Source organism: Salmo salar, chromosome ssa23 (assembly GCF_905237065.1).
Source record: "Salmo salar chromosome ssa23, Ssal_v3.1, whole genome shotgun sequence".
NCBI lineage: Eukaryota > Metazoa > Chordata > Actinopteri > Salmoniformes > Salmonidae > Salmo > Salmo salar.
In genome coordinates, this window is record NC_059464.1 from 40076947 (window position 1) to 40089170 (window position 12224).

Consider the following 12224-nt stretch of genomic DNA (forward strand, 5'->3'; position numbering starts at 1 on the left):
ATTTTCGATAGCTGCATATGTGACGTAACCACCATTCCTATTCATAATATCATTGATAACAATGATGCAATCCAATGACAGTTTATTTAACTTTTATTTAGACATGCTAGCACATACCCATAGACTTAGTCATTGTGCTAACGCTAGTTAGCATTGGCTCCCGAAACGACCTCTAACTTCCTTCATACTGGACACAGAGACATTAAAAATGGTAACCACGAGTTGATATGACTGGGGAAGTAGTTAAAGGGCCTCCTTGCCAAAATCCTGATGTATCCCTTTAACAATGTAATGCATCTCAATAGGAAAATAGTGATTTTTACATAATGTAGTAATATTCCATAAATGACTTTAATTTCAGTGACAGGTATTTGTATCAACATGTTAGCTTCATAATAAACAAATGTATTTAACGGTTACATATTAGTTGTACATATTAGGGCACAACGTGCTTCAGATGTAGCTAAGAATTCATATAGTATATCTTATTTTCTTGTGCTCCTAATTTTTTTAAGTTGTGTGCACCAGTGCTTCCAATTATATTTAGTTTAATTTAGAGCCCTGACCTCAACCTATTATCAGGAACAGGAACATCTCATAACTGACAGGAGCCTTGGGTTAACTGCCAATGTCAGAGACAGACAAGCAATGAACCTGATCTGTGTTAGTTTTGGCTCTCATTCCAGAGATTGACTCCCCTGACCCCCTCTGATTCCAAACGTTGACTCCCCCACCACATTCCATCCTTACATCTTGAAGTTGCAATATACTTTTTGGGCAACCTAACTAAATTCACATAGAAATGTGAGTGATAGATCTGTCATTCTCATTGAAAGCAAGTCTAAGAAGCGGTAGATCTGTTCTATATGCATTTATTCTATGCTTCCTGTTCTTATGTTTTGTTTTGCGTATTTTGGTTTTGTACACTGGCTTCAAACAGCTGAAAATACAATTTTTAGTTATGGAAAATATATTTCACAGCGGTTTTGATGGTACAATGATTCTCTACAGTATGCCGGGAGTCTAGTGGTTAGAGCGTTGGGCCAGTAACCGAAAGGTTGCTGGATCGAATCCCCAACTGACAAGGTAAAAATCTGTCGTTCTGCCCCTGAGCAAGGCAGTTAACCCATTGTTCCCCGGGCGCCGAAGACATGGATGTCAATTAAGGCAGCCCCCTGCACCTCTCTGATTCAGAGGGGTTAGGTTAAATGCAGAAGACACATTTCAGTTGAAGGCATTCAGTTGTACAACTGACTAGGTATCCCCCTATTACTTCCTTGTTTTGTCACACATTGAAATTTGACGAACTATTAGAATTTTAGCAACCAGGAAAAGGCGGTGCGATTTCTCCATAGTGCACCTTTTTAACTTTCTTGACCCTAATCAAGACCATCTCATAAATGACCATCTGACCTCAGACCAGTGTCCTGGGGGCCACTTGTGCCCCTGACCCTGCAGTGCAGCTCTCGTTCCAACCTCTCACCTGAAATACGGCCTGTATTCTCTCCACCCAGAGAAGAGGTGGAGGAAGATAAGATGGACCTGAGTGATGACGGAGAGAGAGGTTAGAACAAGATAATGTAAAAAAAGAAGGTGAAGAGAGAGGGTGAAAACCCCATGGGAGGAAATGGAGACGGAGACAGCAAGGTGAGTTATGGGCTGGATGTTCTGGCTGAGGCAGCACATTGAGGCCTCCTCTCCTCTCCCCTGTCTGTGGAATGTAGGGAGGACAGTACAGAACGCTGAGCCAGGGCATGCTGTGACAACCTCCCCGCTCCTACTGCACACTCTCACTCCTCTCCTCTTTTAATCCACTCCCTCTCTCCTCCTTCACTCTCTCTGTTTTGTATTAACCCTCTTGTCACTTTTCATTCCTCATTCACTTCTCCTTTCACTTCCCCTCAACCACTGTCCATCTCCTCTCTCCTCTTTTCACCCTCGCTGTCCTCTTCTCATCCCCTTCCCTCCTCTCCTCCTCAATCCTCTTCTCCTTCCTGTCCTCTAACTATTCATCCTCCCTTCCCATCCTGTTCCACCTCATCTGATCCAGTTAATACAAACTGTAGCTATGTAGATAGAAACGGATGGATGGAGGTCTGGTAGTTCTCATCCACTCCGGCACCATCTTGTCGTTGCCCCCTTTCCCCTTCATCAGTCAGAACTCAAACCATTATTTACATTTGAGTCATTTAGCAGACGCTCTTATCCAGAGCGACTTACAGCTTCCCCTTCCTTTTCCACTCATACATCCTTTTAGAGCTGCAATCCTAGAAAACTAGCAAGAATGGTTTGACATTTCAGTCTTTGTTGGTGATTTTAATGGGGCTATAAATGTGGTTGTAATGTTCTTTATTGTCACGGTTAGTCGTTGAATGTTGAGAAGAGGTTTTAATGTTTCCACCCTGGGAACGTACACCATCCAAAGTAAATAAACAACTTTTGCAATGGATCCATGTTCTTAGAAATGATATCCTATTCTCCCCACCCTTTCTCTCTGTCTGTCTCTCTCTATGTTTTGTCTTTCCTTTGTTTAGCCAGGCTGTGTGTAGAGCGAGGGATGGCATGTTGGTGCAAGCAGCCCTTCCCCAGCTGGAATGCAGGGCTTGAGGTAGAGTATATGGAGGGAAAGGCGAAGGAAAAGAATGGCCTGCAAAAGAGCAACATGGAGAGGTGAAGGGATACGGGCCCCCAAGTGGTCTGTAAAAGAGCAACATGGAGAGGTGAAGGGATACGGGCCCCCAAGTGGTCTGTAAAAGAGCAACATGGAGAGGTGAAGGGATATGGGGGAAAGAGTAGCTATGTGTAAAATGCTATGTTTTAGAAATGATACACCTGTGTAGACAACAAATGAATTTACCTACCTTGAGTTTAAAATGTTTTGTGGTAGCAAATTACAATTTGCCGTTACCCATAAGCCCCTCATTTAACAGCAATCTTTGAGGCAGTGCATGGAGCAAGTTAAGCAAACACGATTTGACCTGTCAAGTCAGCGCAAATGTACACTTCCATTGATTTGATACTTTGCTGTGTTTGCTAACACGTTCTTTTGTCCAGATTTGCCTTGCACACGCTTGCACAGACCATACACACAAACCCACCTGACACAAGGTACACACACACACACTACTCTCTCTCACACACACACACACACTCCACAGTCCACACACCGTGCCCAAATTCTGTCTGTCCAATGGTCAATGCACCAGTCACTCAAGGTGATTCTACAGTGCCTTTGGCTATATCGTGGGGTTGAAGGGGTGGACTGAGCTTTTGCCAGGCCCGGGGCGTATCTACTGCTGTGTGATTCATCTGTTGCTGGCAGGAATCTGTGTTTTCTTGGTGTTAAAAAGGTGGAAGGTCCGTTAACTGACTATCGGAGGGAACAACAGGAACTAGCTTTTACTTTTGAACACCATGAACAAACTAGCTTCAAGTTTTAGCCGACAAAATGGAACGACCGTCACAGCCCTAGTGAACACCTTTTTTGTGAACATTTTGAAAATGGATTAATGTTTTCTCATAGTTATTTTAAATAGCTTACTACATAATCGTACATTTTTTGTCCCCAAAAGATTAGAGAAAGTGTGTAAAATCACCAGGATTTCAGCAACAACAACAAAAAAATATTCAAGAGACGTGACTGTTTTCAATGTAATGATAGTATGAAATGATTGTTATTTACTCGTGTAGTAAATTTGCAGTGTACATTTTAGTCATTTAGCAGACTCTCTTTTACAAAGCGACTTACAGAAGTGAGTGCAATACATTGTCATAAATAAAACTCATACTGGTCCCCTGTGGGGAACCCACAACCCTGTCGTTTCAAGCACCCTGCTCTACCAACTGAGCTACATGTTGAGCTACAAATGATTATAATTATGTTCCAGCATCCCGACCATCCGCTCAGACACACATCGTCCCGTGGCTGAATCTAGTTGCCTACCCCTGGCCTACTAATTGACTAGTTTCTTCACTGACTGTTTTTTTCTTTACAGTGACAGACATACCACCAAGCCTTTTTCTGGTCACTGACATTTGCCTAAATATTTGAATTAATGGCATTTTTCCATACTGCCTTTTTTATCTCGCTTGCATTCTCTCTTGATTTGGATGATCGATATCAATAGATGTTTGATTGAGCAACAGTAATCAGATTTTGACTATATCTCACTCCAAAGTCCTTCCTGGAGAAATGAGTCAAAAGGCCTGGCCATTGACGTCAGTGTTTAGAGCAACCTCCTTACACAATTCTTTCTTTTTACTCCTCCTTTCCCCTCCCTCGTGTTTTCTTTTATGAGCAGTGTGTGTTTTATTTAATATGGGCCTCAAAGCAGGACACTGTGGTTTGCTGGGAAGCTGGCTTTGACAGTGTAAGTAGTCTAGAAGTTGGACACTGTGGTTTGCTGGGAAGCTGGCTTTGACAGTGTAAGTAGTCTAGAAGTTGGACACTGGTTTGCTGGGAAGCTGGCTTTGACAGTGTAAGTAGTCTAGAAGTTGGACACTGTGGTTTGCTGGGAAGCTGGCTTTGACAGTGTAAGTAGTCTAGAAGTTGGACACTGGTTTGCTGGGAAGCTGTCTTTGACAGTGTAAGTAGTCTAGAAGTTGGACACTGTGGTTTGCTGGGAAGCTGGCTTTGACAGTGTAAGTAGTCTAGAAGTTGGACACTGTGGTTTGCTGGGAAGCTGGCTTTGACAGTGTAAGTAGTCTAGAAGTTGGACACTGTGGTTTGCTGGGAAGCTGGCTTTGACAGTGTAAGTAGTCTAGAAGTTGGACACTGTGGTTTGCTGGGAAGCTGGCTTTGACAGTGTAAGTAGTCTAGAAGTTGGACACTGTGGTTTGCTGGGAAGCTGGCTTTGACAGTGTAAGTAGTCTAGAAGTTGGACACTGTGGTTTGCTGGGAAGCTGGCTTTGACAGTGTAAGTAGTCTAGAAGTTGGACACTGTGGTTTGCTGGGAAGCTGGCTTTGACAGTGTAAGTAGTCTAGAAGTTGGCCATCTGACCACTGATACTGGGTCGGATATCTTCTCACCACCCTATTGGTTAGTTTATCTTTTTTATTTTACCTTTATTTAACATGGCAAGTCAGTTAAGAACAAACTCTTATTTACAATGACGGCCTAACCCGGCCAAACCTGTAGTGACGCCTCTAGCACTGCCGTAGACCGCTGCGCCACTCGGAGCCCCAAAAGATAGGATTAGGGGGCTAGGATGAACTGATCATAGATCTATGGATTAGTCCCCAGTGTCATCATCCTGATGCATAGTTCCCCACTGAGCATATCAGGAGGATATGTTTTATGAGTAAAGTTAGTATCATTTTAACTCGTGAAATATCCATTCACTGTTAAGAGGATCGGATATGAGTTAGATTGGCTTCGGGTTATGGGCTAGCTATCCACGTACTTGTTCTACAGAATGTAGGGGGTCCAATCAGAAATGCAACTTTTGTCCAATGGGTAAAATAATGGCAATGGTGTAGATAATCCTCAAAAAAACAATGATCCAAGCATCATGTCTCTATCATAATCTGTTGAAAAGTTATTGGAGTTCTTACCCTTGTAGGATGGTCAAAATCAGGGTGACTAAATCAATGGAGTGCCAGAGAACAAAAAGTGGTGAAAAACAAGGCTACCTGACAGGCTCACTTTCCCATTGAACTCATCTTCTCAAATCCGCAGGACATAAAACAAAATATATGTAAGATAGATATCGATTTTGAGACATGACCTGTAGTATTTTCATATACGCTTTTCATATTAATGTGAAATTCCTGTTATTATTTTGAAGGCTTCTCACAAAAACAAGCTAATCTATGTGAAATCCCTATGGAGCACTGAGCGTACTGCAAGCTTTTTATTTTTAAAACCGCTCGTGTCATACTAATTTTGCGACCTGCGGAAACAACTTTGAAGACGACCACCACAACAAGTCTGCAAAAGTTACGCTGAGAGAACTGCACCGCTCTGTCAACAGAGCTCAGTTCCTATTATCAGATGTATTGTTTTATTTATTTAACTAGGAGAGTTAGTTAAGAACAAATTCTTATTTACAATGACGGCCTACACCGGCAAAACCCGGACGACGCTGTGACAATTATGGGACTCCCAATCACAGCCGGTTGTGATACAGCCTGGATTCGAACCAGGGTGTCTGTAGTGATGCCTCTAGCACTGAGATACAGTGCCGAAGACCGCTGTCCCCACTGAACGATTCAATGTGATTTAGGCCGTATGAGTCCTATGGCGTGAGATCATGTTTAGGAAGAAGACCTTAGCATGTCAAACAAAGGATCGTTTACCAGTCCAGTGACATTTGGATAATGTTTAGTGTTTGTTATACAGAATAGGATTTATGCAAGTCCAATGTTTAGCCTAGATGTGTGTTTCTTCCATGGAATTTAGTTCATGGCCGAGAACGTGAGATAATGTTTATAGCCTGAGATAAAACCAGGTGACCGCGGTGAGTGATGCCATGTCTTGTCTGTGAAGAAGCTACGTCAACAGTAGCTAAGAATCATAGTCGTCTCTGTCCGGTAGAAGAGGAACGTGTCCGACCGCACTTTCCACTCACGTCAAGTCTTGGGCTATGTAAGAATGACGTTTATTTGTGTGAAGGATTACAACCTGTAGGCTAGATCTGTAGTCAGTGGTTTGATGTCTACCTGTAAGGCTCTATATGAGGTTGGGTTACATAGGACAGTGGTTCCCAAACTGGGGCGCGAGGGGCCGGCAGTAAGTTTAAATGTAATTTAATTTGACTTTTTAAAGGAACTCGATCCAGCTTTAAACTTACTCTTGAGAGTTGTAATAGTAGAATACAGTAGGTGGGTAGTGCGTCATCAGTTCCTCTTGTCATGTCAGTCATTACATACTTTAGAGAGATATTTACAACTGGTCAGAAATGTCCACATCAACTTGCACATGTCAGCTAACGTTTTTTGGGGGGGTATTTTAACCCATTTTAACCCATATATATATATATATATATATATATATTTTAAATGTCACTCAAATATCACGAATACACATTAGACATGGCAAAATGTACGGAATTGCAAGAAAATTAGATTTAAAACTGCAAAATGTTCTTTGCACCCCATGACAAAATGTGTAGAATTGCAAGAAATAAGCTTTAAATCTGCCAAATTCTCTCCACCAACGAGTGGTATGGACAGTGCTTGTGCACACAGAAATAAACGTGGCGTGTGCGTGCAGGGGGCCGCGGTATGTTTCCCAATGCTGGAAGGGAGGCCCCCCGAGTGAAAAAGTTTGGGACCCCTGACGTAGGACACCAGTGCTAACTATATTAGCCTGCCTACAACAGCAATTAATTAGTTATCGTTATCAGGATCATTTCCACCCAAATCGACTCATATACAGTAATGGATTAGTACTATTCAGTAACCGAATTGCTGTACTTCATTAAGTTGTCTTTGAAGCCTGATTGAGCCCATTGTCTTGAATGGAGTTAATTCTGACTAGAGGCCCTGGCTATGGTCCAGTGATCTTGAATGGCTCCCTTCTGATCTAATAGTTGTAAGCTAATCTATGGAAAGTTCCATTTCCATTACTTCCACTTGTCACCACCTCAAGTACGTAGGGCCCGAAGCCAGGTAGGACTGTTCACTCATGGCCCTAGTGTCGCTCTCACTACTGTTGCTTTCTCTCAATTCAATTCAAAAGCTTTATTGGCATGGGAAACATATGTTAACATTGCCAAAGCAAGTGAAGTAGATAATTAACAAAAGTGAAATAAACTATAAAATGAACAGTAAACATAACTTCTGTGAGTATAATCTCACCACCTCCCCCATCTTTGTCTTCACCCCCTCTTTCGCTGTCTCTCTCTCCTTCACTCTGTTCCCCCTCCCTTCCTCCCCCTCTCTCACCCCTTTCTCTCTGGTCAGTATAGCCCAGAGGCAGGCGGAGGTTAGAAATAGCTCCTGGGAAAAGGCTCTACCCTGTTCTGGCCTCTTTCCCCTCTCTCCTTCCCCTTCTCTCTCTTTCTACTCACCACAGCAGAAGCCACTCAGAGCGAGGCTCTGGAGCACCAGAGCTCCACCCCCCAGCCTCCCTCCCCTCTCCCCCAGAGTGAGCGCTGTGCTGGGGCCAGACGGGGAGACGTGCCTAAAGGCGTCCGTATGCTTCCCATCCAAAACAGTTCGTACATATATTATGATGACATTTTGTGACGTTTAGTTTTGGTGTCCGGCAAGGTTTTTTTCAGCTGTTCGTGCGCACATTTTCTCTCTCGAGGCAAGCCAAAGTCAGTAGCCGAAGTCTATGCCCCTACGTCGGTGATTGGTCAACAGTAGGGATTCTTCAATGAAGTGTTTGTCATTCAACGAGAGACTAATCGTTTTCATGCACATTTTTTCACTTGAGGAATACTGCACCAAGCATCTTAGAAGAAAAATTGTGAAGCGGAAGTCTTCTAAGGGACTATGTGAGCTAGCTGAACTGACGCCTTAAGAGGAGTTGTGCTGGCTGAGTGTGCAAATGGACCTGTACAGGGCCCTATCAGACCACCTCTCTCACTCTCAGAAAGTCACAGAAACACACACAAATAGATAGCAACTCACAGCGCATAAACACGCAGGGGCTCTCTTGCAAACACACACACGCGCGTGTATAAAGATTGACTGGGTGGAAATGGAATTGACCCTGACATACTCTGACCCTTACACACTCAGACTGTGACACACACACACACACACACACACACACACACACACTAGGAGTGAGCTGGGCTCCAGAGATCCCCCAGATGACTGTCTTTGTGAGCGTCCATGCTACAGTAGTCAGCTGTAGCTGCAACCCCACCGGTCCAGCCTGAGAGGGGGGACAGGGAGAGAGACTAGGGCCCATATTCACATAGCGTCTCTGAGTAGGAGATTTAGATCATAATGAATTACATTATATGGACGGGGGAGGGCACTATGAGATACTTTAATGGAAACCAGTCCTGGCCAGAGAAAGGGGAGAATTGAGGAAAAAGAGACGGGTTCAGAAAAGAAAGAAGGCAGGGGAGAATGAAAGATGGTGAGAGATGTCTGAGGAAAGTAGGGAGAAAGAACGGTTTGTTGTATTCCTTTTAACTCATGATCCTTTGTCACAACCTTTTTTTTGTCCTCCTTCTCACTGCCTTTTGCTGTAGTAGGCCTATTTCAAGATTGCTTTTCTACTGTCTTTGTACTCTCAAAGTTGAGGATCGATATCAACCAAGTCTCCATTGTGTCATGCCTCTATGAACTAGACCTCAGACTTTGGCCCAAACTATCAAAAACACCACCTCCCGTGTTCACACACATTCCCGAAAGGTTGCTGGATCGAATCCCCGAGCTGACAAGGTAAAAATGTAATTCTGCCCCTGAGCAAGGCAGTTAACCCACTGTTCCCCGGACGCCGAAGACGTGGATGTCGATCAAGGCAGCCCCCTGCACCTCTCTGATTCAGATGGGTTGGATTAAATGCATAAGACACATTTCAGTTGAATGCATTCAGTTGTACAACTGACTAGGTATCCCCCTTTCCTTGATTGGAGGCTTGCCTCACCGTCTCTCACCAGTAACACCACCAGCCCTGTTGTGGCAAAGCACCGTCTCTCACCACCAGCCCTGTTGAGGCAAAGCACCGTCTCTCACCACCAGCCCTGTTGTGGTAAAGCACCGTCTCTCACCACCAGCCCTGTTGTGGTAAAGCACCGTCTCTCACCACCAGCCCTGTTGTGGTAAAGCACCGTCCCTCACCACCAGCCCTGTTGTGGTAAAGCACCGTCTCTCACCACCAGCCCTGTTGTGGTAAAGCACCGTCTCTCACCACCAGTACACCACCAGCCCTGTTGAGGTAAAGCACCGTCTCTCACCACCAGCCCTGTTGTGGTAAAGCACCGTCTCTCACCACCAGTACACCACCAGCCCTGTTGAGGTAAAGCACCGTCTCTCACCACCAGCCCTGTTGTGGTAAAGCACCGTCTCTCACCACCAGTACACCACCAGCCCTGTTGTGGTAAAGCACCGTCTCTCACCACCAGCCCTGTTGTGGTAAAGCACCGTCTCTCACCACCAGCCCTGTTGAGGCAAAGCACCGTCTCTCACCACCAGTACACCACCAGCCCTGTTGAGGTAAAGCACCGTCTCTCACCACCAGCCCTGTTGAGGCAAAGCACCGTCTCTCACCACCAGCCCTGTTGTGGCAAAGCACCGTCTCTCACCACCAGCCCTGTTGTGGTAAAGCACCGTCTCTCACCACCAGCCCTGTTGAGGTAAAGCATCGTCTCTCACCACCAGCCCTGTTGTGGTAAAGCACCGTCTCTCACCACCAGCCCTGTTGTGGTAAAGCACCGTCTCTCACCACCAGCCCTGTTGTGGTAAAGCACCGTCTCTCACCACCAGCCCTGTTGTGGCAAAGCACCGTCTCTCACCACCAGCCCTGTTGTGGCAAAGCACCGTCTCTCACCACCAGCCCTGCTGTGGTAAAGCACCGTCTCTCACCACCAGCCCTGTTGTGGTAAAGCACCGTCTCTCACCACCAGCCCTGTTGTGGTAAAGCACCGTCTCTCACCACCAGCCCTGTTGTGGTAAAGCACCGTCTCTCACCACCAGCCCTGTTGTGGTAAAGCACCGTCTCTCACCACCAGTCCTGTTGTGGTAAAGCACCGTCTCTCACCACCAGTCCTGTTGTGGTAAAGCACCGTCTCTCACCACCAGCCCTGTTGTGGTAAAGCACCGTCTCTCACCACCAGCCCTGTTGTGGTAAAGCACCGTCTCTCACCACCAGCCCTGTTGTGGTAAAGCACCGTCTCTCACCACCAGTACACCACCAGCCCTGTTGAGGTAAAGCACCGTCTCTCACCACCAGCCCTGTTGTGGCAAAGCACCGTCTCTCACCACCAGCCCTGTTGTGGTAAAGCACCGTCTCTCACCACCAGTACACCAGCAGTCCTGTTGTGGTAAAGCACCGTCTCTCACCACCAGCCCTGTTGTGGTAAAGCACCGTCTCTCACCACCAGCCCTGTTGTGAAGTCAAGTAGCTACATGTCCATCTACTGCTCATCTCCCGGCCTCATAGTTTAGTTCCAAGTGAGGTTCAGTCAGACACAAGAATGTGGCCTCATCGTCTCAACATGTAGCCTATTAAACGCACTAAGCACGTTCTTCTGGCGTCGGGCCTCTCAATGCAGCAAACCTGTCTGGTGAGATGACTAGAGGCCTGTGGAACATAAATCAGACAGCTAGCATGTCAAGTGAGATGACTGGAGGCTTGTGGAAAATAAATCGGACAGCTAGCATGGCATTAGTCATGTAAACACCTTACTCTGATTATCATAATCGGCGTAAGGTCAAAATCGAAGTAGGCATAGTCTGCTCAGAAAACCAGGTGTTTTAATCGATCTTTCGAATTATTAGGAAATACATTTTTACGATATAGACCATTTTATATTTTGTGGCTATGGTAAGTAGTGACAACCGTGGATCACCTCTACATAATAAGGCTGTGACGTACGTATTGTGGGGGTTCTTTTCCCCCCCGAGGGCTCTCCTCTCCACGGATTGGCTGAAAGTGGAGAAGGGGGGCTGGCAGTTGCGAAAGCCACAAATACGTTTCTCGTTAGGTCTTATGTACAGTGAAAGTTGAAGTGTTTAATTTTGGAGCCTCATCCGAGAGCGACGGTGTGGATAGAAGTTTTTAAAAGTTTTTCCATTCAAGTATGGTCGGAGATTACTGTCCTATTTCAGGCGAAAATACGGATATGCACTCACAGAGGAACGCAAAAAGCGGATTAAGTTGTAAAATGGTCCTTCAGGCGGTGGGCAAAGTTTTAAGGTAAAATAACAATATGTTTTAATTTGTCAGGTTTATTAAATGGTTTATATTCATCGTACTTGTTGCGAGCCTTCTCCATAATGTGAAGACAAGGCAGCAGTAGGCTCTCGACCGTACGCATGACAGCAGCATGCTTGGTTTATAGTGGAACTTTCCATGGGACAGCAAAAGCAACGTTCACTGTCTGGTTTGGGAAATATAATTATGTTGTTAAAAAAGCAATCTGCTAAGCATATCCTTGACGTTTTAGATTTATTTCGGATTTCTGAAACGTTGGAGTACAGTTTGGATAAACTATGCACAAAGTAGGCTATCGACTTGACACGATTCCGTAGTAGTAGCAGCAACAGTGTTTCTAACCATGGTGTGTGTCACGACCAAAATCGCTCAAGTGTTAGA

The 12224-nt window shown here is 45.1% G+C and overlaps 1 protein-coding gene across 4 annotated transcripts in view; it reads left to right on the top strand.

The window, feature by feature from the left end:
• LOC106584590 (MOB kinase activator 2) overlaps positions 1-12224 on the top strand; it is a 107695-nt gene that overhangs the window by 67435 nt on the left and 28036 nt on the right. The window contains exon 1 of one of the 4 annotated variants that reach the window (XM_014170050.2): positions 11538-11825. The exons of the other annotated variants lie outside the window; for them this stretch is intronic. Within the exon in view, the coding sequence (XP_014025525.1) occupies positions 11710-11825 (116 nt within the window). The 5' untranslated portion in view covers positions 11538-11709. Of the gene's footprint in view, positions 1-11537; positions 11826-12224 lie in introns of those variants that run through there. 4 annotated transcript variants of the gene reach the window in all.